This window comes from Lynx rufus, unplaced genomic scaffold (genome assembly GCF_022079265.1).
Source record: "Lynx rufus isolate CCGP_SWC_20201006 ecotype Redwood Valley unplaced genomic scaffold, mLynRuf1.p SCAF_3, whole genome shotgun sequence".
Lineage (NCBI taxonomy): Eukaryota > Metazoa > Chordata > Mammalia > Carnivora > Felidae > Lynx > Lynx rufus.
The window spans coordinates 3,306,118-3,333,391 of NW_025814845.1; the positions used below are offsets into that span (position 1 = coordinate 3,306,118).

General features: G+C 51.0%; 1 protein-coding gene across 1 annotated transcript; it reads right to left on the reverse strand.

The window, feature by feature from the left end:
• On the reverse strand, positions 1-27,224 carry ZBTB49 (zinc finger and BTB domain containing 49). The gene is made up of 8 exons (XM_047091334.1): positions 27,117-27,224; positions 19,533-19,703; positions 16,435-17,546; positions 13,929-13,975; positions 6,614-6,687; positions 4,980-5,062; positions 4,727-4,888; positions 1-1,137 (listed from the first exon to the last, which is right to left on the reverse strand). The coding sequence occupies exons 2-8, from the start codon at positions 19,682-19,684 to the stop codon at positions 464-466; spliced, it is 2,304 nt and encodes a 767-aa protein (XP_046947290.1). The 5' UTR covers positions 19,685-19,703; positions 27,117-27,224; the 3' UTR covers positions 1-463.
• Positions 27,225-27,274: the final 50 nt, after the last annotated feature.

Consider the following 27,274-nt stretch of genomic DNA (forward strand, 5'->3'; position numbering starts at 1 on the left):
TAGAGAAAGTCAAGTTTCATTTATTCCAATTAAATTATAGCACGGGCTTCATATACAAATAAAATTTTTGCGTAAATTAAAGTACAAAACGCTACAAATTTCAATCATGTAAAAATGCAAAAATATTTGTGTTTATGTTTTCCCTCGAACACGACTCGGGGTGCAGCAGCGGGCCCAGAGCGTGCCCGCCGTCGTGCCCGGCTGACGTCAGGGGGCCGGTGTCTCGAGCCTGTAGCTGTTGCCCCTGGAGCCCTCCGGTCCCGCGTCTGTGTGCGCGGGGAGCCGGCAGGCCTTCCCAGATCCTGGGCTCCAGATGCTTCCGGTTATCGGCCACCGGCGGCACAGGGGCGGTCACAGGATCCTCGGGCTGTTGGGAAGGGGCCGGGCCCCCTCCCGCGGCGCGGGGACGCGCCTGCCGAGCCGAGAAGATGCCGCGGGGGCCGGGCCGGGCAGTCGCCGGCCGTCACTGGTCCAGCTCGTTTTCGTTCTGCAGCGTCTTCATGGCCAGCCCCCAGAGGGTCATGCTGGAGAAGAACTGGCCCTCGGGGTTCCTGTAGGGCGTGGAGGCCGCGCGGCCGCCCGGCCCGTCGCCGCAGGGGTTGTCCAGCGCGGCCGGGGACGAGCGGCCCAGGGACGGGCTGTCGGCCGGCAGCGGCTGGTCGCCGGCGGAGGCGGCCGCCACCGGGTAAGCGAACGTCTGCTGCGGCGCCGGCTGCAGGGGGCGCTTGGCGAGCTTGCCGGGGTCCGGACCCAGCTTCTCCGGCCCGCCGGCTCCGTGAGGCTCGACCGTGGCCCGGAACTTGCAGTAGGGGCCGGCAGCGTGGCCGTCAAATTCCGTCACGGACTCTTCCACCGGGTGCGCGGGGAGCTTGAGCGACGCGGGCATCAAGGCGACGGGCACGTCCTGGGAGAACGCATCCGAGCCCTGAGACTTCTCGAGGTCGGAGGCGTCGAGGGCCTGCGCCAGCTCGTCCAGCGCGTCCCGGCGCGCCTCGGGCCTGCAGTGCGTCCTCTTGTGCCGCCGGAGGACGGCGGAGCGCGTGAAGCACTTGCTGCACACCTCGCACGCGTACGGCTTCTCCCCCGTGTGCGTGCGCACGTGCCTGCGGAGGTCGCCGGAGCCCCCGAAACACTTCCCTGCGAGAGGAAAAGGATGTCCTTTCAGAAGCGCGCCTTCCGGAAGCACCGCCCCCGCGCCCGCCCCCTTCTAAAACCCAGAAGGGCTCTGCTTTCACTGCTTTCACGGGCACGGAGTGGAGCCCTCCCGTCACCTGCTCGCCCCGGAAGACGCTCGCTGTTCTTCTCCATTGCGTCCCTCCGACCCGCGGCCTTTTGGCGGTGGGCACCTCGGCGTGAGCCTTCGAGGGACTCTGTGTCCCCGCAGGGGAGCGCCTCGCCGGGTAAGCCGAGGTGCCAGCCCCTGCCGGCCCGTGCCGGGAAACCTCGCCCGTTTTGTTCAAGTTTTCGCAAATCTAACGTGGCCGATCGACAATTTAGAAACAGCTTTTTGCTTTCAACATAATTTTACATATGCTTCTCCTGGTTCTAGTTCCATCCTGTGTATATGATAGAGGTGGGGGGGGGTCGACTTCCATGATGAGAGTAGGTAAGATCGGAACACAGAAACCTACAGAGAGCCTTCCAGAAGACATCACATGTTGACAGAGGACTGAGAACTACGCAGTTACGTAGATGCGTATTTACAGCTTCGCCCTGACCCGTGTGAACGCGTGAACGTGGAACGCTCAGCTCCGAGCGCCCGCCCATCAGGCAGACCAGGCGTCGACGTCCATGTGTTACAGGCGTACCCTTCCCCACGCAGGATACCGAAGCTCGCCACAGTGGCCACAGTGACCCTGTGTCCTCACGTCTACACCGTGCCCTCAGCGTCAGGCTCGGTCTCTTTCACCGAACGACATCGTTTGCTACGCTGTCGCCATACCACACAGTTTACACAGACACGTGACATGTCCTGGACTCGAGACCTCAGAACCGTCCTGGATCTCCTGCACGTGTGGGCGGGCTCCACCTGTTTGCTACTATACTTCCTGTTCAGTCACCATCTTTCTTTACACTGTTTAGGATAAATTCTCAGTAATGGAATTACTGGGCAGATGGGAATAATCTTTTCTAGGGTCCTGAAGACGTGAATTTTAGCCACAGTAGAGTTCCCCCAGGAGAGGACCGTGGCTAGTCTCTCTCTTTCATCCCAGAGGCAAGACAGGGGGCCAGACTTCACAGCCATCCTTGCCGTGAGGACACCACGGGGCAGCACCTGCCTCCTGCCTGGGGAATCCGGTGAGAGACAGCCGGCTGGCCGTGCTGGCGGCAGAGAGGACGGTCACCGTGCACGGCCGTGGCCCGCAGTCCCAGGCAGTGCAGGACGCTGCGTTTCCAGGGACTCAACGAGGGTGCTCACAAGCGAGCTGCCTGGAGCCATCTTTAGTCCAGCCTGTGAGGACTGGCCAGAGGGGCGGTGAGACCTCGACAGAGACAGTCTCCTGGGAATAAACTGCTAAAACCCAGGGCTAGAGGAAAATGTATGTCTGCGCCTTGGAAAGTGCAGAGAAATGCTGGGAAAGGAAGAGAGGGAAGGGAAGGAGAAGGCAGTCTGGGGAGGGAGAGGACAGAGGGAGGAAGGGTGGAGGAGGGAGAGGACAGAGGGAGGAAGGGTGGAGGAGGGAGAGGGAGGAGCTCTCTATTCACTGCAAAGCCCAGAACGTGAAGCCATCTTAAAACTGAACCTGTCTTCTGAACTCAAGGAAATGAAAACACACACCCACACAAAGTAGTACGCCGATGTTCACAGCGCACTTGCTGAGTGAAAGCAGTCATGAAAGGCCACATGCTGAATGATTCCGTTTATACGAAATGTCCAGAACAGGCACATCCAGAGAGAGAAAGCAGACTAATGGTTGTCTAGGCTGGGGCGTGGGAACGAAGAATGACTGCTAGTGGGTGTGGAGTTTCTTTCTGGGGTGATGAAAATGTTCTAAAATAGACCATGGTGAGGGTTGGGTTGTGCAACTCTGTGAGTAATATACCAGAACCACTGAACTGTTCGCTTTAAATGGGTAAAGTTTATGGTATGGGGCTTTTACCTCAATAAAGCAGTTACAAAATTTTGAACCTGTCCTATAAGAACGAACATTCTTGCGCTCTCTTTCTCTTCCCCTGGCCCCAGGCTGACCTTATCAGGGTCAGAAACCATGGCTAGTGAGGGGAGGGAAAGGGCTGGAAACATAAGGTGAGGCAGGCAGGGTCCTCCTCTGCTTCCTCCTCTACTGGGGTCTAAGCCAGCCCTAGCCGGGGAGGGAAGAGAGAATTTAATCTTAAATCAAGTTGACAGCTGTAATAATCGTTTGGAACTGACATTTTAAATTAGTGATTTGAGACTGCATTTGTGATTTAAAGTAACAATTGCTTTCCTTTTTTTTTTTTTTTCTCTTTTATTAAGAGAGAGAGGGAGAGAGAGAATCCCAAGCAGGCTCCACACTGTTAGAACAGAGCCTAACATGGGCGGGGCTCGATCTCACAAACCGTGAGATCATGACCTGCGCTGAAATCAAGAGTCAGGCGCTTAACCAACTGAGCCACCCAGGTACTACCAATTTTATTTTATTAAAAAAAAAATTTTTTTTTAATTTATTTGTGAGACAGAGAGAGACAGAGCCCGAGTGGGGGAGGGGCAGAGAGAGAGGGACACAGAATCCGAAGCAGAATCTGAGCTGTCAGCACAGAGCCTGACACGGGGCTCGAACTCACGGACCGCGAGATCATGACCTGAGCCGAAGTCGGACGCCCAACCGACTGAGCCCCCCAGGTGCCCCAATTTTATTTTTAAGAGTAATGAGAAGAGTCATGGAGTTGCCTAACTTTGTATCCAGGAGATGAGATCTGTGTACAATTTAAGTGGGAGACAAAAACAAAGGTACTTTCTGGCTACAGCCCAGAAGTCCTGCCCTATTCCAGATTCCAGCTCCAATTAGGAGGAGGCGCTCCGAGCAGAGCCCAATTCCAGCCTTCCCACAGCAGGACTCTGGACGTTCTCCCTGTCTGTTGCACACAGGAAGTCGTAAAAATCGTTACTCATTGATTCCTCCATGACTCAGTCGGCATGGTGAAGTGCTCGTCACAGGCACGCACGTGTACACACGCGCACACACACACACACACACACACGCACACCCTCTCTCCTTCAGAGGCTCAAACCCTCCACGATCACAAGGACACAGGTAACTGAGAGTCCGCCCTCCCTCACCTGGGCGGCGAGGCCCCTCAGGAGCAAGGGCCGCCAGCCCACCCTCCCCTTTCTGGCCACTTCGCTGCCGCGTCCTTGCGGAGAGAAGCGCCCTTTGCTTCACTGTACGTGACCCAGAAGCCCTCCCTCTTGACCCCACCACACGCTCGAGATGCTCCGACAGGACAGTCCGCCGGCAGCCCCCAGGCCCTGCCGCTCAGGCGGCTGTGCTGACGCCCGCTGCCGCACACCTCGCCCTTCCACGCTTTTCTGTCTACGCCCCGCGGACTCGGCCGTGCCCAGAGCACCTCGGGGCAGCTCCGCGAACGTCTGACACGCGAGCCCAGGGAGGGATGAGAGGAGACCCCGCGGGAGGGGGCAAGGGGACAGCACCGCATCCGTGTCGCCCCCGAGGAAAGGGAGGTGAACCACGCAGTGACAGGGCGGGCACCTGGGGGGCCACGTCCGCGGGCGTCACCCACTCACCGCAGGCGGGGCAGCCGTACGGCCGCTCACCCGTGTGCCGGACCCGGTGCTTCACCAGCTTCCTCCGCATGTTAAAGGACTTGCCGCAGTCGTCACAGGTGAACACTTTGTCGGCCGTGTGCGTCTTTCTGTGCTCCTTCAGGTTGCTGAAATTACTGAAGCCTAGAGAGACCACAAGAGGCGTTCGGCTCAAGGACTGAGGCCGTTTTCGTCAGCGGTCTTCGAGAAAGAAAAGGAAAACGCTCAGCAGTACCTCGCCCACAGATGTCACACAAGTGTGGCTTCTCTCCCGAGTGAATAATAATGTGGCGCTGGACGTCACCAGAGGCTGCGAACCTGCCGTGACATTCGGAAACCCAATTAAGAATTTCTTTCCACACTGGTGCACATCTTTACAATTGCAAGTCACTGAGGGGGACGGATGGGCTGCTCCCCACATCCCTGCAGAACGAACCAGACGTGGCCTGATTTCATTTGAAATGTGCATTTTTAAAAATCTTTACTTTTTTTCTTTTTACAAGAAAGTAGAAAATGATGCAAGTGCTTTGTTTCTGAATGACTGGTTTTTTTTTTTCTACCTAGTTTCGTCACTCTTTCTTCTTCAGAGATGGTCACCGAGTTGGCTCAGGGAGGTCTCGGCCACAGAAACACGCTTCCTTCCCACCACACCTAATCGTACAACTGGTTCTGTTTGCAACAACACGTGTATGGACATGGTTTTAAATACACGCCTTGCTTTTAAAGGGAGTTCAGAAGGCTCCCGCTTAACCCACGTTGTAAAACAAGGCCAAAGGGAAGTGACACCATCTGAAGAAGCGGGGGCTCACTCCGGAGGCTCCCGAAGCGAGGGGTGTGCGGTACCCCCGGCACGAAACGTGCCCGCGGAGCTGAAGCGGCCACGGCAGAAAGGGAGACGTGCCAGGCCAGGCAGCCTTTCTTTCTCTGTTTTCTCCCATCTGCAGAGACAGCGGTTTTCCCGGACCTGAACAAGGGGCGCTTCTTCCTCCAGCGTCCCCACAGCACGTGCCGCACCCCACACTGGAGGACTTTGACTTGAACTGTCCCCGAAGCCGTCTCTGCCCACCGCCCTTGACTATGAATTTATCGGAGGCAGAACCTGTACTGTTTTCTTTCCCTTCTCTTTTTTAACAAAGGCTTTACACCCACCGTGGAGCCCACGTGGGGCTTGAACTCACACGTGAGCCCACGTGGAGCCCACGTGGGGCTTGGTCTCACTCTGAGACCAAGACCTGAGCTGAGATCAAGAGGCTGATGCCTAACCCACTAAACCAGCCAGGGGCCCCTATACTGTTTATGTTCCCATCACAGCACTTAGCATACAGCAGGTGCCAAATAAATGTTGGTTAAATAAATGAATGACTGAAGCGCTGTGGCTGGTGCCTGTTAAAAGTGTGCAGACTCCAGACAAGCGGCCCAGGGAGGGCAGGAAGGTCCCCACTGCGACTCTGTCACAAGTCACAGCCCTCCCAGCCGGCCACTCGCACTGCTGAGCTCTCAAGGCCTGTTTCTGACTCAGCTCAGGGCCCTTCCAGCCCTTCCTGGCTGCGAGTCTCTTTGCCCCCCCATGACAGTCACCTCCACATCCCCATGGATCTATGACCTATGTTAACAGACATTCCTGGAATGAATGGAAATTTTATTATAATTTTGTTTCATGTAAAATCCCATTTCCTAAGACTCTGTGTCCTAGATTTTCTTTCTCTTAATGAACATTTCTCTTTCTTTTTGTTATGGAAAAGCCGGAGGGTCTGACTTTACCTGCATTCCTTAGCTACGTGGTGAGCCCACAGGTGGCCCAGAGAACACCGAACTCAAAGACAGACACGAGTTATTCTTTACAAACAGAGGAACGAGCCCAGCACTGACCTCTTTCCGCAGATTTCGCAGATGTATGGTTTTTCACCAGAGTGCCGACGTAAGTGAGTCTGCAAGTTACCCGCCTGTAAGAGAGGGGAGGAGAAAACGCATACCAGTAATGACCAGTTTTCTTGAAGGTTCTGTAAATTCAAAAGGAAAACTAACAGACTGAGCCAGGTCCTGGTCCAACTTCCAGGTGAAGATTACATATGCACAGCTCAAAGCAGCCGTGTGCAGGGAGACCAGGGGCAGCCCCGTCCTCACGCGGGGGCCTGGGCCTGCCCGGCAATCTGCAGATCGCACGGACATGCCTGATGGCACACTTCTGACCCCAGTGCTCCCCGTGAGCCCCTGGCTTGTCGCCTTGCGGGTACGCGCTGTGCTGCTTCCCTGGCAAATGGGCCCCATACACTGTGGGGGCTGCTAAGCTTGTATTTCAAACAGACCTCAGTCCGCTTTACCTGGTGTTTTTAACTTGGACCATCTATACGCAGGCATCACTTGGAAACAAAGCATCTGTCTGTACTTGGTTATTTCAGGATTCCTTGTTTCTTTTTTAAAAACATGCTTTGGTTCATAAAGAAGGTAAGACACGTGCAAACAGCACTTCCCCTGGGCTCTGTTGTGCCGGACTAGGCTGTCCTTTCTTTTACCTTTGTGCAAAAACGCAAAGCAGGAGACTCAGGAGCCATTTCGCTGCTGGGCCTTTTATGTTCCTAATTGCTGAAACTAGCAGGGCTTCGCAGAGAGTAACTTATTTCTTTTTTTATTTTCCTTTCATAATTGAGTTTTTATTGGTTGTTCTGAGGATCAGTACAGACAATTCAATTTGTACACAATTCTTAACGTACGTACCGAGAGAGAGTAACTTACTTAAATGGGGATCGCAAAATAGGTTTCCATGGAATGATCAATAGGAAATCAATATTAACTTGCCTCAAGTACACTAAAATTGAAACAGCAATCGCCTTCTACTAAAAAAGCTCCTGGCTAATGTTTCAAATTAGGATTTGAAAACAAAATCCTCCACTGCTGGAATTTAACTTAATAGACTCAATCTGTCATTTCCCCTCCTAATTTTTTACAGTGTTCCGTTATAAAGACACTGAAACGAATGAATGTGCCCGAGGGTAATAATGTGCCGGCATTATGCACAAAATAAGCCAAAGAGAGAGAATGAACAGTAATGGCCAACTAACAAATTTGGCTTTGTAAATCTGCAAACCAGATTTTAAATAAAATGCAGACAGTTCATGGTTATACGTTTGAAGACGGTCTGAAGTCCACTTCTGAGTGGAAACTTACAGGTAGAAAAAGTGCGGTCTGTGGATTTCATGTTACAGAGCATGGAGATTCTGTGAGTCAGGCTCTGGGAGATCACACAGATACTTCAGAATATGATAAACATGGCTTCGAAAAAACTAGGTTTATTTGAGGTAACTAAAGAGGAAGAATTTGGCAAAACATTGGTAAATACCTAGCTTTTAACAGAATGACTATTGACAACAGTAAGTGTCAACAGCCATATACGTTTCGTCTGCCTGCCCTTACACACATCACTAAGCTGCTCTTAGTAATTAGATCTGTTTTCTAGATGAAAAACTCAGATTCAGATAAATAAGTAACTGCCCCTGTTACACAGCTGGCCAGAAAGTAACATGGGTTTGTGGGAGTCTGAACTCACAAGTTTCTGTGAATAAAGTGGCTTGTGTTGACTATTACGTACAAGAGTCACTTGGCTGTTGGGGAAACAGCTCCCGGGAGGTGAGATAATGTACCACTGACTGTTTTAAGTCAGTCAATTCCAAATTCCAGAAAAGCGCATCAATTACATAACAATTTGAATAGCACCATGGGCTCGTCTGTTAAATTAGGTCCTTCTTTTTAAGTTACTTTGTAAATGATGTATCACGACTGAAATGCATTCTCTGAGTCAGTGCTTAGCAGCACTGAGCCCTTGCTTTTTAACTGAAGCGTCACAATTACTCGTTTTCAAAGCAAGTATAATCAAATGATCTTCCACTTAACATAGTATAATAAGCAGTAGTAAAACAACCCCTTGAGTTTTTTTTTTGTAGCTATTTAATAAATAGAAATGGATCATGAAAATCTTCCCCCAGATAAAGGAGCACATATTGATCTGGCCGATGGTATAAAAGCAGATGAAACACTGAAAGATTCAGGCAAAAAAAGTCCAATAATGCATTCAACGATTTATGCCAAATGACACAGCAAACTGGGACCCAGAGTACTTGACCTTTACTGAAGCATCTTTATTTTTGGTAAACTGTGCTTCACTCTTGGGCTCATTACATGCTAAGTACCCGGTCCACATCTCGGATGGAACTCTCTAGCAAGCGGTAGTAACAGTGACTGCTACCGATGATTTGGAGGTTACCAGGAATGAAGCGGCTGGGTTAGCAGCCGCAGACAACTTGTCACCTAGTCACAATTCCCTTATAAAGTAGTAGCATCACGGTCTACGGAAAAGCAAACGGATGCCCTGGAGGGAAGTCATCAGACTGGGCTCCGACAGCCGGGATCAAACATCCTGATTCAGGTCTGTGGATTCCCAAGCCTGCGGCACTCACTGTCTGTGCTCAAGAACGTTGGCAGCAAAGGAGGCTCTACTCCTCCTAAGCAGATATTTTAAATTAGGAGGGAGCTGTCAGAACTGTGAACAGAAAACTCTGCTGCAGAAAAGAACTAACACCTGATTTGAGTAATTTAAAAAATAAACCCTTTCTAATAGGCACGAGGACGTGAGCATTTAAACACGAGCAAACCAAACACATATTCTCTATCAGAACACTTTTCCAACGGCAGCTGATTACTCATGTAAAAAACAGCTGAGGAGTCATACCATCTTAGAGATAAAAGGGATCTCAGATCTTAAAAGTCACCTAGTTCAGGAGTTTTGGGACTTTAGGATTTCACCAAATAACAAAAGTTAACAGGGGGAAAAAATCTGGAGATTAGCACAGAGATGTCTCCTAAACAACGGGAGTGTGGGACATACCACCTCAGGGCTCAAAATTCAACAACTTAGGAAAAGTTCATCAAAACACTCTTACTCTTGCATTTTCCCCTGGACGGGCCCAAACCCTGTCACCTGTGGCGTCAGGCTGTGTCCGTGCCCGGGGGGAGCACACTGATCTCCAGGCGGGCCCCCTCAGTGGCGCCCCACACACGGGACACCTCTTTCCGGAAGGCACCGACTGCACCAGTCACTCCAAGTTTCCATTCCTGCCTCTTTGGAGAGACGACACAACTCCAGTCCTCTCCCGAAAGGCAGCTCAGTGCACAAGGCTTCCTCTTCCCATTTCTCACGTCACAGATGTTCCAGACCTGCCCCTACCTCACGTCTCCTCCAGGTGCACCTTCGGGGCCGGGTTCTACCCCGCACGGACACCCTGCATTCGGACAGAGCCTCACTCATACTCTAACGCATGCGGGACCCCCAGTGCTGAGATCCGCGCACAGACCGTGTCCACAAATATATTAACAGGTGTCGTCTGTTGCCACAGTCTTGAATTACGGTAGCTTTGCAAAGCTCACGTATCATACTGCTTACGGACTCAACGGCAAGGTTATGGGTAACTTCCCCCCCCCCCCCAAGACTGACTCTACTAAATATAAATTGAGGAAACAGCATAAAAGATTAATTCTCATTGGTGAATCTGTTTTCTCACTTTCGAGACTTCCAGAAGGGAAAATATTTACAAACTCCCTTCTACCAAAGCAAACATTCCAGTAGTAGCATGGGAGCACTCCAATACACCGTAACCGCAAACATCTGCTCCAGCTCATTCTTACTCGACACATCTCCAAAGGCAAGGGAATTAAAAGCAAAAATGAACTATTGGGACCTCCTGAAGATAAAAAGCTTCTGCAGAGCAAAGGAAACAACCAACAAAACTAAAAGGCAACCGATAGAATGGGAAAATATATTTGCAAATGACATATCAGACAAAGGGCTAGTATCCAAAATCTGTAAAGACCTCGCCAAACTCCACACCCGAAAAACAAATAATCCAGTGAAGAAATGGGCAGAAAACATGACTAGACACTTCTCTAAAGAAGACATCCGGATGGCCAACAGGCACATGAAAAGATGCTCAATGTCGCTCCTCATCAGGGAAATGCAAATCAAAAGCACACTCAGATATCACCTCACACCAGTCAGAGTGGCCAAAATGTATAAATCAGGAGACTATAGATGCTGGAGAGGATGTGGAGAAACAGGAACCCTCTTGCACTGTTGGTGGGAATGCAAACTGGTGCAGCCACTCTGGAAAACAGTGTGGAGGTGCCTCAAAAAATTAAAAATAGATCTACCCTATGACCCAGCAATAGCACTGCTAGGAATTTACCCAAGGGATACAGGAGTGCTGATGCACAGGGGCAATCATACCCCAATGTTTACAACAGCACTTTCAACAATAGCCAAATTATGGAAAGAGCCTAAATGTCCATCAACTGATGAATGGATAAAGAAATTGTGGTTTATATACACAATGGAATACTACTTGGCAATGAGAAAGAATGAAATATGGCCTTTTGTAGCAACGTGGATGGAACTGGAGAGTGTGATGCTAAGTGAAATAAGCCATACAGAGAAAGACAGATACCATATGTTCACTCTTATGTGGATCCTGAGAAACTTAACAGAAGACCATGGGGGAGGGGAAGGAAAAAAAAATGGTTAGAGAGGGAGGGAGCCAAAACATAAGAGACTCTTAAAAACTGAGAACTGAGGGTTGGGGGGGGGGGTGGGAAGGAGGGGAGGGTGGGTGATGGGTATTGAGGAGGGCACCTGTTGGGATGAGCACTGGGTGTTGTATGGAAACCAATCTGAAAATAAATTATATTTAATATAAAAAATAATACAAAAAAGAAATTAAAAAAATAAAAAATAAAAATGACTGCCTGCCGTAAGGCGGAGATGGTCAGTGGGCACTACTTACAAAGTATCCCTGTATCCACAACGCGACAGCTTCCTCAATGCCAGAGACCCCCAGGCTTATCAAATGTCTGCTTGTCTTTGGGGCTCACCTGAGCGATCTCGTAACATACTTCCCGTCTTCATCACCCACCCCGAACACCACTTCTTCCAGGCAGAAACGAGCACTCGCTTCTCTTTGCCCATGCTGTTCCCTATGCATATTTCCCCAGCACACCCCACGCTTGCCACAAACACTCATTACTGAGTGGTTTTTAAACAGAAGTCCTTGTTCACAAAAAATTTCCTAATTTCACTACGAAGTAAAACAGCAATATGCATCTGAAAACTGCAAGTATACGTAATCCTATGTTCACAAAACTCCGACAAAAACACAGACCCCAGCAGAGGAGGATTTTGGGAGCGGCAGTCATCAGGGCCACCTTGATGGGACTCCGGAGGGCAAGTGCAGGACGAGGTCTGAGCAGCGGTCCTCAACCTCAGCCACACTTCCAAATCGCTGTACTAACACATCCCTACACCCGGGCCGCACCCCAAAGCGACCAAATCAGAATCTCTGGAGGCCAGACCTGCCATCGATGCCGAGAGAGGAGGCTGAAGGCTGACTACGGACGCTTCAATGTCCGGTTCTCTGTGATTAGCAAAGAAGGGTCAGGGAAGGATTCCATGCAAGGAGAGGACAGACCCTAAGCCGTCATCACATTTTAAACGTCCGAAGGGCTTTCGTGTCCACTGTTTCATTTACTCCTGACACTTGCATGAGATAGTACGATCCTGATTTAAGAATTAGGACAATGTGGGCCAGGGAGTGATGGCTGCTAATTGTTAACAGTCATGAGTCCAAGTCTTAGGTTCTCCCCCACCCCAAAGCTGTGAGGTTAAGATGGTGGTGGTGGGGGGGGGGTGCCCTGGGAAGACTGGTCTGCAAGAACGGAGAGGGCGGCCCTGGGACGGGAGATAATGACGCCCCCTGAGCACGAGCTACGTGCCAGGCAGACAGGAGTTCTTACTCCTACCAGCTCGTTTACTCCCCACATGCTCCCCAGGGTCAGTCATCTCCTTTCCCTGGTTTCACAGACAAGGAAGCTGACGTTGCAAAGGGTGGGGTGGCTTGCCTGAGGTCACCGAGTAGCAGGCCAGGGGCGGGATCCAAATCCACACTGCCCATCGTCGTGGCCACAGCTCGGAAGCCCCAGGCGAGGCCATCCTGAAGCCGCCAGGGCCTTGAACAACTGGCAGCTGGAGGAGAGAGGACTCCCCTCGCTTCTCAAAGACCTAGTGGACGCAGTGTGGGTGCCAGAGTTCTCCTGGACGGCAAGTGTGGACTAAAGACGCAAAGGCAGGGGTCCGGACTCGGTGAATCCCTGCAGGTAGGTGGCAGTGGGAGGGAAAAGCCCCTGAGGGCACAGGTTTGGGGGTTGGGGGGGGGGAGAACGAAGGGGACCCCGGAGGGCTGGCTCCGTGGGGGACGTGCCAGAAGACGGCGCCGCCACGGAGGTTCCGTGCCCTGGGGAGCGCTGCGGCCAACTCTATGGCCTGGAGGGCTCTTGGGTCAGGGCCCAGCCCAGAGTCCTGGCCCCGGTGACACAGCGTCTGCACGAGCTGCGACCGGATCTACGGCACCCGCCAGTGGAATGACGGCGTGCGGTGGCTGTTTCCTCGGCGGGCCCGTGTGCCCGGGGCCGAGCAGCCGGCCTCACCCACCCTCTAAAATGCCAGCGCCCGGCACGTGGCAGAGAAGCAGGGCTCTCCCTCCATTTCAGAAGTGGGTTGCCACCAGTCTACGTTCAGAATTTCCTCTAACACATTGACTCTCTAGGGGGTGTTTACGTCCAGCGCCCGGATCAGCACGCATAGGAGGGACCAAAACACTGGCTGGATGGGGAGACTTTATACGTGTCCCAATGATCATTAAACAGGGGTCAGCTGAAAGGCGGGCCAAGCAGGAACGAGAAATGCTTGCTCTGTTCCCCGCATCCTAACAACTGATGTGCCAGCCGGAGGAAGGGGACATTTGTCCTGGACACAGCCCGGCACTTGCGGCCTCCAGGTGGGTGGGTGCTCACTGTGGTTTACCGGAAAGCTCGTTCACAAAAGAGAAGAAACGTACCAGGATCGGACCCATCCTTAAGTGGGGGGGAAGTTCACACCCTTACAAAAAAATGCTGTTTTTCCCCTGATGATCTAAAAATTTGTTTTCCTTAGAAATTATTTTCTTCCGATTTAGTGTGAAGTCAACGTTACAGACACCACCAGAGGCTTCTCTCAGAAGCCCAAATGTAGGTCTTATTTGTAATAATAATTAAAAAAAGCACTGGGTTTCGGGTTTCCAATTATTAAAGTAAATAAGAGTATTCCCACCTGAGAGAAATGTTTCCCACAAATGTTACATTCAAAAGGTTTCTCACCTGAAACAAAACAAAATAACAACTTGTAAAATCATTAGTCACATCGGCACCACAATTTTGTTCAAAATGTTTACACCATCTCCGCTGCCCTCTCAGAAGACGGCGTCGCCTTCTTTCCCAAAGTACGAGCGTGGGCAGAGTCCCCACGTCCTCCTGATTGTCCCACACCCCCCTGGATGGCGCAGAGGCGATCTGCCGGACAGCAGCGGCCTGCTCCCCTGCCCTTCGGCCTGAGTCCTTTACCACCAGTTTCCGACACGGCCAGGGAGCCTCGTTCGCACTGCACGAGGCGGCCACACAGGGGTGGACTTCAAGCGTGCCGGGGAAGACCCCTCTCCGCCGCCTTTCGGTGGCTGATGTGCGCTTACAGGGGAAAACAAGATTCAGCAGGGAGACGTGCTTCCCTGGCCACCGCCGGCCTCTGCGTCCTGGAACAGAACAGACGGGCGACCTCTGTCCAGAGTGGACACCACCCCAGGGGAACCACCGCAGCTCTGACCCGGCGTAGAGAACAGGAAAAGCGTACTTCAAGGTACCCCCTGTGGCCTGTAAAACCTACTATGCTTTGAAGACCAAGAATCCCCCTCAAATGAAGTGGTTTCATTAAGATTCTTTTTTTAAACATGAACGTTTCCCTTCTTCCTGTGTTGCTGAAGTTTGGCACCCTGCTAGCTCTCTGAGCTCCTGCCAGGATATTTTTTGAGTTGAATGGCTTCCTCAAGGACAAGCCAGAAGTTCCGACCCTGAGTAATTATAATCACACGAATCCTGTATTTGGTGACTACATTCACGTCTGAAATTATGGGTAAGACGATAATGTCAAGTGAAAGACCCCATTCTGAGTTACAACAGTCTGAAACGAGAGGTCACCAGTCGCCGAGACTCACAAGTGACCGGGGCCAATCACCCTACGCCAGGGGGCCTCCCTTTCTGCTCTCAGGACCCCTTCGCCCTCTGAATAACTGATGGCCCTAAAGAGCTTTGGTTTACATAGGCTACATCGGTGGGTAGAGCCCACGTCAGAAATGGAAACGGAGACCTTCAGAACACGCCATCAGACCTCTCGGCGGCCACCAGAGCGGCCGCAGCCTTTAGCTGACTCCACTGTGTGCCTGGAGCAGGAAAGGAGAGGGCAAGTAACATCGCAGACTCTGATGGAAAGAGTTCAGGCCCCACAGACCCCCTGGAAGGGCTCCCCAGACCGTAATCAGAGAACTGCCTGCCGCCTTCCCAATTTCTGTCCCCGTCAACACCTGTGCATGGCTGTGTGATACTGGCATCCGAAGATGTTCCTTCAGAACAAACAATGTAATCTGTTTCCTTTAAAGCTAGAGAGAGACGTTCTCAAATAAAAATCATAACGATCGTTAGGCTCCAGGAAATTTAAGCAAACAGAATGACCTAAATAAAACAAGTTTTTTTCAGGCAACGCTGAGCCAACGACACTGCCTTCACATAAAATAATTCTGAACCGCTACCACCAACGAAAGCACTTTACATGCAAACACATGAAAACGAAGGGCTGCCATATAGAAGTCTCTCGATAATGCAACAAGGTAGCAAACACCTAAGCCCGTGGGCAACCCAAAGTGGTAACAGGATGGCACGTGGACATGATCACAATGGCACAAGCACCTTAAAAGCAGTTATGCTGGAAGCACCCGTTAGCATAGTACTTCTCATGCTTATAGGGGAGCTGTCATTAATTCACGTGCAGTAGAGTCACCCAGTTTAACTACAGGAAGGAAAGTAACACGTAAGTGTCGTATAACACGTAAGTGTCGTATAACGTCGTATCCGTGACACTTAGCGTTTGGAAAAAATAAACTTTCTGGAGAAAGGACGAGGTATGAATTAGGGTACTAAGCCTCTGAAAATTCAACGTTCAAAATGGAAGAATTACCATTTGAAAACCAATTATCAAACGGTTAAAGCTGATCCTTATTAAAAAGTGTACCTCTTCCTTCCAAACCGCAATTTGAAAAAATCTGATATTAACATGGCTTCCCAGAGACCTTTTACTATTACCCTCAGTTATTTTGGTCTGGATGAACCTACAACATCATGCTTTAAAAAAATATAAAGTTCATCTAATTCTAAAGAGCAAATACAGCTTATCCGTTTTAGAACATATCTGAGATTTTCAGCGCGTCAAAACAATTCGCTACGCTTCTTCAAAGCTGGAAGGTTTATCACACAAAGCCACGGTTAAAAACGAAAAGTGTGCCATCTTTTGCAACTGGTTCTACGAGAGCGTCTACAGAACTCCGAGATCGTTCTTTAAGAGCAATCACCAACAACGTCAGAGAAAGAGCAGCTAACGCTCCTGGATTTTCTGGGGGATTATCAATGACGTCATCGAGCAACAGCAAAACTTCTTACAAAAGCAGAGCAGGCAGTGGTGTCTGAGCGTCTGGGTCAGGTCCTTTCCTTTGCCTGCGGGCACTGAATCAGTGTACCTGTGTGAGACCGTTTGTGAAGCTCCAGGTTGCTTGGGTGTTTAAAAGGTTTCCCACACAGTTCGCACGCATACTGTCTCTGTGGCTGGAGCATCTGGGACTGGTCCTCCAGCGCCGCGGGGTTCTCGGGCCGCTCCGTGTCGTTCACGCAGTTCGAGTGCTCAGAGCCGATGAGCTCCCCGCCTCCTCGTCCCTCAGCACTGGGGCCGCCGGCTTCCTCCCGCGCATCTGCGCCGGCAGGGCCTGCCCGCTCGGTCACACGGTCCTCCCGCCTGGCTTCAGACGCCGGCTCCGCGGGTGTCCGTGACCTGAGGAAGTTGAGCCTCTTCAGGTGGATGGCCTTTTTGAGCCTCATCTGCTTGGCCGGGGGCTGGCGCGTGCTGTCGGACTCCGGGTCCAGGTCCGGGTCCGGGTCCGGCTCACTCAGGGGCGGGGCCGAGCGGTGTGGAGGCAGGAGCCCCGCAGGCTCCGGCCCACATCCGGGCCGGCCGGCCGCGCCAGGCTGGCGCTCCCCGGCACCGAGGCCCGTGGGGGTGCTGGACGGGAAGGGCGGCTCGCCCACCCTCCCGTGACCGGGACAGGCAGCCAGTTTATAGTACTGCTTACTGTAGAAGTTTCGGAGTTTGTAGCAGTAGCTCTGCCTGAGAGGCAGCTCTGGGCCGCTGGCCTCTAGCGGACCGGGCGCCGGTTTGGGCGCTTCGCCCGCAGGGTGATGAAGATTAACTGACGGGGGAGCGTGAGAATGGGGTTCATCCAACACCTTACTCTGCTGAACCTCCGCGGGACACTCCTGCAGCAAAGGAGGAGGGTAGTTTTCGCTGACGACACAGTTAGCGTCAGCAGCCAGAGCGCTCTGCAGGGAGAATGTACTGTTACAGGACACGCCAGGGGGCTGTTCCACAGCGGCCGATTTCAAAAACGTGTGACACAGATTCAGAACGTTTTGAACCTGCAAGCACTGGGCTATGTCCAGCACGACTCGTATGTTGTCCTGGTTAAGATCTAGATGGGACGTGTACATGAAGTCCAGGATCTGCCCGATGCCGCTGACGTTTTTAACATCCAGGTGAAAAACATCACTTTTTTGGCCTGAAGAATTCTGAAAGAGGCTCCTGATAAAAGAAAGGATAGCTGTTTATAGCATGATTACTTTTTTCTTATGAGTAATACTCATGTTAATATTCAAGAATACTATCCTGTAAATGCTGAGATTTATGTTCTGTTATTAATTTCACTTTAGAGAGAGTGTAAGAGGGGGAGAGGGGCAGAGAGAGAGAGAGAGAGAGACAGAATCTTAAGCAGGCTCCGCGCTGAGCATGAGGCTCAATCCCATGACGCTGGGATCACACTGGAGCTGAAATCAAGAGTGGGATGCTCAACCAACTCAGCCACCCAGGTGCCCCTACATGCCAAGATTTTTAAATGAAGTGCCTTTTAATCCTTTAAAAAGTGTTGGCAAGATGTCCAATAAAGCAATTCAGATGAATTAAATTAGTGTGCTGGATATTCAACCTTCCAAACAGATCTCAAAGTAAAATTCTGAAATATACTCATTGTTCTTTTCAAAGTATAATTATCCATATGTATGATCGATTGCATACAGATAGAGTACAGCATACAGGTAGAGTATTTCATATCTAGTCTGGCAAATTATATTTCAGACCATAAAACACATAACAAAAACATTTCCACATCTCAGTGCCTTAAAAATGTCTAAAAATAAAAAGAACTATAAGAAACCAACACTCGACACTCATTCTTTTTTTAATTTTAGTTTGTTTAATTGTGGCAAAATATACGTAATATTTACCATCTGGTCCATTCCTAAGTGGTTAAAAATGTTAAACATAGTTCCAACGGGAAATCCAGTGGCATGAAGTACATTCACACTGCTGTGCCCCCGTCACCACTGTCCATTTCCAGAACGTTTCATCTTCCCAAACCGAAACTCTACACCCACGAAACAATTAACTTCTATTCCCCCCCGCCCAGCCCCTGGCATTACCACTCTACTTTCTGTCTCTGTGAATCTGACAACTCTAGGGACTTGATATACACTCATTTTGTAATCAGATCTGTTAGAGGTTTCTCTGCAACCCAACGGCCCACAAACCAGCAGTGAGAACAAGAAGAGCCCTAGGAGTGAATGAGGGAAAAGGGCACAACGCCCACGGGCTTTATTCTGCACACGCGTCAAGTTCCAGGTGAACAAGTTTGTGCTGCATCCAAACCACCAAGCTGGGTCAGGTACGTGGTCTGGCAAGTTTGTGGACCTTTTCCCTAATCCAATCACCTGCTTCCCCAAAATAGCCTTCAGCTCTGTTCCTGCCTGAGGGAAGCACAAATTAAAAAGGGGCAGGGAAAGCAGTCTGGGACCAAGTTGCACAGGGACAAAAAGGGCTGATTACCTCAGTGAGCTGATCCGTTCATTACAACGTGTACTTAGACCACAGATGATGGCGGAGGTTTAATTTGATGGGAAGATTAAGTCAGGTTCCATATACGATTTACAAGAGCAATGAAACGGTATGCATTTTAAGGGGAAAAGAGGTACCAAAAAAAAGCTTCAGGGCTTACAGAGAGATAAATCTCAGCTACTCAGAAAATGTACGTAGAACACTTAACTCCAACAACGTCTAACAACCTAAAAATGAGGATAGGAAGAAATAAATTCAGTTCAAACGGGTTTTCTTAGACTATTCCAGTGAAAAACAAAAATGAAAATATTTTAATAAAAAATCAGTATGTAGGGTGTTTTCCCCCCTTCAGTTTCTTATCACAAGAAAGTTCTCACCAGGAATTCTATTCTTCAATCTTTTTACCACAAAAGGGTAAGAAATACATAGAGAAACCTGACATTGATTAGAGCTATTAAAGACAAAGTGGCAACACACTTTCAATCAGCCCAGATAGTTTTTGGTCAAAAGGCTCTTTTCCTCTCAGGCTGCTCTAAATACAAAAAGCAAAACTCGCACCAAGTGCTGCAAAAGGTAAGAACAGGTGAAATCCAAGGAGAGAATAAAATTTAGTCAACACACATCCACGCTACAAGAGCTTTTTCTCCAAACGGTTAGAAGAACAAAGTCTACAACACGTACCTGAAATACTGACTGAACGCTGCCAGAACATTCTTATGTGCTTTAAAGCAGACCCCTTTCACCACCAACATGCAGTCACAAAGCAGGCCTTGGATACGCTGCTCGTGCAGTTGCTGAAGGAGGTGGCAGCTGTGGGTGGCAACCGGGTCCATGCTCAAACACCCGGGAGACCTGCGAGGAAGAGCACGAAGTAGACCGTGACCCAGGGGTGACTGGGAGCTACGTGGCCCCAGAACCCGTGGACTGACCTGCGGTTCAGTCATGGCTCCTTCAAACAAACCAACAACAAGCATAAAAAACCCTGGGTCTTAAGCATCGAGACAGGTGCAGTGTCACAGAATTACCTGCAGTGATGCAAATGTTCTGCATCTACACCGTTCGATACAGCAGCCTTAAGCACTTGAAATGTGGCTGGTGTGACTGAGGAACTAAACCTTTAATTTATTTAAAGAGCCATGGGATTTGACAGTGCAAATGTAGACTACGACCACGATAATGCTATATGCGTTTCTCTTGTTTCTACTTTGGAATAATTCAACAACAACAAAGCGTGTGTATGTAAACACTTAGAAGGGTAGAGAAAAGCCAAGTGGATAAGACCAATCCGTATTTATTGAGCACCTATACGTGGGGCGCTGAATTAGAAGGTGAGGAAAATTAGGAACTTACCTGCAGAGATAAGGTGTAAGTCAAAATAAATTAACTTACGTCACGAGACACTAATAACAAAGATATCACAAAGCAGCACGTGTACTCATCTGCTCCTTCCTGCCTCTCTGATAGGGTGCTACCTTAGCAAACACCCGTCTTGCACGTACCCGACGTGCACAGACTAGAAAGCGTTAGGCGCCTGCTGAGCTTGAGAGCGCTGAAACCAAGGGAGTGGCAGGACATGATGTGCCTGTGTGTGTCGGTGCTTGTATGTGCATACGAGAGAGAGAGAGAGAGAGAGAGAGAGGAAGAGGGAGGGAGAGGGAGACAGAGGAAGAGAGAGGGAGAGAGAGGGAGAGAGAGAGGGAGAGGGAGAGAGAGAGGGAGAGGGAGAGAGAGAGAAGGGGAGAGGGTCAGACCATGTAGAATCTTACAGGCCTTTTCAAGAACGCTGACTTTAAGACTGAAGGAGATGGGACACCCTCTTTCAGACACGGAAGGTCTCACATCTCTTCAACCTCTCTATGTGCCAGGTTCTAGGGCTGCAGCAACAAACCAGCAAACATACCAAGTCCCCGCCCTCACGAAGCCTAAATTCTACTAAACACACACACACACACACACACACACACACAAGTACACGACACACAACCACACAAATACAGTACTCAGACACCTGAATACACAGGAGAGACACGCTGCAGGGAAGAGAAGTCGTGGGGACAGATGAAGTCAGCCTGGGGCAGGCGTGTGCCGCAATGGCCGTGTGGAACGGTGTGGTCTCTTCGTTCGCTTTCATCCTCAGTGCAGAAGCATGATGGAAAAAGTCACCAAACCACGAAGCCAAAACGAAGCTTTTGAACACAGCCCCTTCTCCCATCGTGATCACCATCGCCTTATCCCCTCCCATGCCCCCTAGGTGCCCGCCAAAACACGCTACCTGCGGCTCCCCAGACAAGCTGTGTCGGGGAGAGTGCGGAGCCCCAGACCCTGCTCATGACCTATGTGACTTTGGGCAATGACTATCTCCACGTCCACATTCCTCACCCTACCTCACGGGTTATGGAGACAATTGTGAGAACCCACATGAACATCGAGAACAGCAACAGACGTAGTAAGTATTCAACAAATGTTCTCTCTAAAGAGCACCCAGAGAGCCTGTGAAAAGCCCCGGCTCCTGGACACTGCCTGGGTTTTGTCCAGTCTTGTTCCAGCTGGTCCTGGGGCAGGCAGATTACAGGACCCTGCCTTGCTCTCTGCCCCCAAAGCCCTCGGTTCTGATACTTCCTGTCCTGGGAATACTTTATCCACACTGGACCCTTCCAAATATCAGGGCTTTGCTGAGCTGTCACCATCTCCTAGAAGCCTTTCCTGCCGTTCGGAAACATGTTCCTTCCTCCCCAGTGTTTCCTCAAGTCTGGGGTCCCCCTCTGCAATCGTACGGCACCCCACACCTGCCTCCCTAGATGACCAATCCTTATGCTCGATCAGTTGCGTCTCCAGCTCTGCTGTGAGCTCTGAGGGCACCACCTTATTCACCTTTGCCTGGCACAGAGCAGACACTCACCCATTAAGATCCACGCTGGCTAACCTCTGCTGCTAACGAACGACAGTTAGTGATGTCTCTTTACATCTTTTTGACACCCCCCCCCAGCCCCACCGCTACTCTTCTAGGCCCTTTCCCTTCTCTTCATTTCCACCACGTCTGTCTCCCTCGTCCATAAAAGTGACTGTGACCTGACTTCACCATGAAGGTTGAGTCCACAGATAACTTGATGTAACCTGAGTGCCTTTAAATTATTTTCGTAATTCCAATTTTCTCGCTCGTCCCTCACTCGACCCCTTCAGCTTCACAGGATGAAGTGTGCCTTCCTTGCAAAGCCAGCTTTCCTCCTCCCCTTGCCCCCACCACGGCCTCCCCCAGCACTTGGCTTCATTCTCGGCTTTTTCACTGCTTTGCTCTGTCCCCACCTGGCCCACCAGTTCCTGCGAACACACCAAGATTGCCTCGCGTTGAAAAAAAGCAGAAGAAAACAGGACAATAAAACCGTCCCTCTAGGCACCTCTATTCATCACAGCGCGTTTTCTGACACCCCTCAAAGCAGCCACTCCACATCCGGCTCTGCTTTCGGAGGACTCTCTTCTCACCTTGCGTCTTGCTACACACGTGCCCGCAGGGGCCGCTCCCCAGCTACAGCCTGTGGAGTGCGGTCTGCGCACCTCCCTCTGGACACGCCTGCCTCCCCCGGGGCCCTCCTCTTACCAAGCCCCTGATCTGCTCCCTCTCTATCCTGTACGTCCTCCTCGGCGAGCCCCTTACCAAGCGGTAATGTCCCTTACGATTCAGCCCCTGGGCCCCCTTCTCTTGGATATGAAAATCACATCTACTCCTGGCCTTCATCTGCTCGAAGCAGACAACCCCAAAATGGGACACTTTAGCTTTGATCACTAGCTCCAAATGTCCAACTTTCTGCTAACCATCTCCACTGTATGACCCCTCGACTTCGAATCTCTAAAACTCACCCTCAGCTCTACGCCTCATTTGGATTCCCCTATTTCTTCACGGAAAGCGTAGTTTCTGACATGTAAAGCTTGGGGTACTGGCATGATCTCCTGGTTTGAGATCAGGGTGGGATTCAAAGAAAACTAGCATTAGAGGTGATGACACCTATAAAGAGCAACACTAAAGAACGGGGAGAGGGTTTTGTCACTCAGACCAAGAATACAGAAAGAGGAGCATTATGTCAGGTGGTGGGGCAGTGCCCCGTGTTAAATCCTTGAGGGTACCGAACAGCCAAATGATAGAGTACTCAGTTACCTACCCCTGCCCCATCAGTTGCTTGAAAACAAAAGGATTACTGGCTTATTGTTATTACCTATCATTCACTATTTTCGGGCCAGCAACTGTGTTAAGCACATTCTATCCATTAACTCCAATAATCCGACAAGAACCCTATTATCGGCCTTTTTGAAGAGACGAAATTAAGAAATGGGGAGTTTAAATATCCTGTGTTCCAAAGCCAGGATTTAAAGCCTGGTTCCTAACCCTGGAGCCCATGCTCTGGTGCTATGCTACATCCCACGAGAAAAAGGACATTAAAAATACAACACAAAACCTTCCTCTGTAGGCTTTAACGCTAAAATGCAGCAAATGTTCTCGATCTTTAGACATTTTCCAGCTATATAGAAGTAATGTACAGTTAGAAACTGTTACACAATTTACACGGACTATGAAAATCATAACTATTCTGTACTACTCAGTACAGTTCTCTAATGGCTTCATGACAGCAATTCTGTACCTCCCCCACAAGATTAGAGAGAGCTCTGGAAAAATAATTTACATCTCATATTCCTCATGAGTCTTAGGGGTGACAAGTGTAAATAACGACGGATCATGTGCCTAAGACAGTGATAATAAAGACCCGTGCTCACCAAATGCTTCTAACGTGCCATGCACTGTTCTAAGCCCTTTACGCGTGTTTTTTCAGTCCCTATGCTCATCTCATACCCAGTTCATCTCATTTAATTCTCACGATAATCATAAGCACCCCTCTTAGTTTATAGATGAGGATGATGAGGCACGTGGACCATTAAAGAGGGCTACAACTCTGACATTCCTCCCAGGGGAGGTGGGATCTAGGTCTCTCCCTGCCTTGAATCCGAGCAGCCTGTGTCTTAACCAACAACAGGCAAAAGTGAGGGTGTAAAGCCCTGCTCATTTCTGGGTCTGACAGCTGCCACTGTCTGTCTTCTGGAACAGTGACTCTGGAGGCCTGGGTTGGCTGTGAGGCGCCCAACTGGAGAACATGTGGAACCGGAGAAGGACTCAGCTGAGCCCAGCCTTCCAGCCACGAGACAGCAAAGCCACACCTGACTCTCCAGACCAGCCCCAGCCTCCAGGCGAGTATCACATGGAACTGAAGAACTGCCCAGTGGAGCTCTGCTTGAATTCCTGGCCCACAAAACCGTGAGAGAAAATAAGTTTTTAAGTCCCTAAGTTTTGGGGTAGTTTGTTGCAACGCAAGAGACAACCTGACGGGGTACAGAGAAGACGACACAGCTAGTGAGTAACTGATAATAAGGGGCGGAGTTCCGATTTAAACCCAGGGAATGACCCCAAAGCCCACGTGCTTAACCCCTACTCTGAGTTCCACTCGGCAGGTGAAAGGCCTTCCTTGGAACCAGTCAGTTGAGGGCCTAGGTGAGCACGGCATACGCGAGAATGGGCAAGTGCAACACACAGTGTCGTGCTGGGACTCAAGGGGCACAGACCGATCTCCGTGTTTGCAGCTGCTCGCTCTGTGACCAGGAACAAAGACCAGAGGACACAGACCACATCTGCCTTATTCATCAGCGTATCTCTGGTACCTAGAAGGGCGCCCTGAACACAGGGGTGCTCAATACATAGCGTCTCCACAGATGGAGACTCTGAGCCTCAGTTTTCCGTATGTAAAAATGGAGAGGTCCCCCACTGGTTAAAGAATTCCTAAGGTATTTCCTGTTTTAAATGCTACAAATCTGTACCGAAATGTGATGGTGGGAAGATGGACGAACTGGACTCAAAGGGAAATTTGGGAAAACTTGGGAAAATATGGGAAAAGAGAACACACACACACACACACACACACACACACACACGAAACAGCTTACATGTGAAGAGGTGCTTGTAAAGGGAGTAAGAGCCAGAACGGAATTCTACCCTGCAGAGAGGGATCCTAGAGCAGGGGCCTTTCTGTTCCCTGGGACACTTTTCCAACTGGTCAGATACCCAGAATTTGCAGAAGTTTCTTTCCTGGGGCCACCAATGGATACTTCTCCAAAGGTCCACAGTTCACACACCTCAGCACCCACCTTGCCTTAGAGTGGTCCGACCTTTGTCTTTGGTCATCACGGTTTTCAAATGGCTTATTCCTAATGTCCCCTCCCCCCAATCCCATGACAGAAGCAATGGCTTCAAGCAAGTAAGCCTGGTTGTCTTAGCTCTCTAGTGACTGACTCTAAGACACTATATAGGCCGACGCAGTTAAACTGACATTGTGTGCCTGACATGTGCAAGGCGTTGTGAGGATGAAACGCCTGGGCAAGATCTGTCCCCTGCCCTCCACAGGCTGTGTCTCAGTTTTCACCTCATTCATTTAACTTTATGGAGTGTCACTGTATGCTCCCCACTGAGGGTATGATGGTGAACAACTCACATATGCGGCCACCAGAGCCTTCATGGACGAGGACCTCAAATCCCTCCATTCTGACCTCAGTCTGTACTTTCCAACAGACTAAGTTCTTCTTTGCAGCTCGTTTCTTAACTCGGGCAAAGCATCCCCTGCTGGGAACTGAAACTGCCCCCTCAAGCCACAAGGCCTGCCCTGAGCCGGGAAGACGCCGTGTGACTGACCTAAGACGATGACCGATCTGACCTTCACTGCCCACCTGCACGCATCTGCCAACCTCTGTTCCACGTTTTCCTTATATAAACCTGGAAGCCCTTCCGGCACTTTGGAGACGGTCTTTGAGCCCTAGTCCACTGTCCTGCCCGTGGTGGCCTCCCTGAAATATACTCCTTTCTTGCGTCACCGCCACTCATTTCTCTGCCTTTGGATTTCATCAGTGGTCTGTCTGGGGGGTCCTGAGTCAGGTGCCCTTGGACCCCGGTGCCCCAGATAGAGAATAAACAGGAACTACATGGTCCAGGAGATGCTGAAAGAGGGAAGTGCAGATTAATTTGAAGGAGGAGGGTCAGGGAGAACTTCCTCGAGGAAGAGACATGTGTGCTGAAACCGGAAAATTCGATTTACCAAGAAAGACGAAAGAGGGCTCCCCCTGGGCTTCCAGGGGGGACCAAATGAAAACACAAATGCAGAAGAGCACAAACACCAATGAGACACATGTGTGCCCTGCACACAAAAACACCTCAACCGCCCTGCTTTGAGACCTCAAGGCCATTCTGTCACTTCTGTTGGAAAATGTTTTCTTCCTTGTCCTTCCGGAGAATGCCTTCTGTTAAGGGCTGAATGGTGTTCCCCCCAAAACCCAAACGTTGAAACCCTAAGCCCTAGTACCTCATAATATTTGCGGCTCTGAGATCGGGTCTTTAAAGAGGTAATTACGAGAAGCCATTCGAGTGGGCCCTAATGCAATCGGACTGCTGTCCCCATTAGGGGAGAAAACTTGGACACCAGGAGAGACCTCAGGGATGCTCCCGCACAGAAGAAAGGCCACGTGAAAACACGGCAAAAACGTGGGTGTCTGCGGGCCAGGTGGTGCAGCCTCAGAAGAAACCATCCCGATACCTTGGTCTTGGACTTCCAGCCTGTGGTGCTGGCTACGAGGGCTTAGCAAACGGATGCACTCTCCATTCCAGCCCAACCGCGCTCACCTCCGGAGAGAAACTCTCCTTATCACCCCTCCCCCCTCCCCGCCGGGTGACTGGAGCGCACATGACCGTGTCCACACCCCGTACACCGCGTTCACCCCGTAGCCACTCGGTTAAGCGGCAAGCACTTAATGACCGCCCCCGTCTGCCAGCCCCCGCTGAGGGCCAAGAGGAACGGCTGAACCATTAAGCAAGCGGCGGGCACCGTGCTGAGCGCGGCGCGTTCACCGACTCCCGGGCCGGACCGGGGACGGAGTCTCTGCGCCCGTTTCACACGCGCGCAGCCCGCGTGGAAACGAGGCCGCGCTTGGCTAGGAGCTCCGCGGCGCTCAGCCCTGCCCGCGACTACAGGGCGACAGACGGGGACAAGGAGCGCGCCACGGGGCCGAAGCGGCGGCACGGGGGGCGCAGGCCCCGCGCCTCTGGGATCGAGCGAACTCCCACGCGACCCTCGCTCAGCCCGGGAGCGGAGGCGGCGGCTCCGGGCCGGGGCCGCTCCCACCGCACCGCGCTGGGGCCCCACGCCCTCGCGAGGCCGGCCTCCCGGCCCGGCGGCCACCTACCCGAGTCCTGCCTCGCCTGCCCCTCTTCACCGGCCGCCGCCACCGCCGCCCTCAGCGCCGCTCGCCGGGCCCGGCCGGCCGCGGAACCATCCCGACAACGCCCCCTTGGCCGGCCGGATCCGCCTCCGGCTTCCGGGGACGTCACTTCCGCCGGGAGC

Bases quoted from the DNA above. Each gene is read 5' to 3' on its own strand.
- ZBTB49 (XM_047091334.1), bottom strand. From the start codon at position 19,684: ATGGACCCGGTTGCCACCCACAGCTGCCACCTCCTTCAGCAACTGCAC. The intron at 5,063-6,613 runs GTCAGTGCTGGG...ATGTCACGGCAG, and splicing joins TGCGAAATCTGCGGAAAGAG to GTTCGCAGCCTCTGGTGACG. The intron at 4,889-4,979 runs GTACTGCTGAGC...TGGTCTCTCTAG, and splicing joins GTGTGACATCTGTGGGCGAG to GCTTCAGTAATTTCAGCAAC.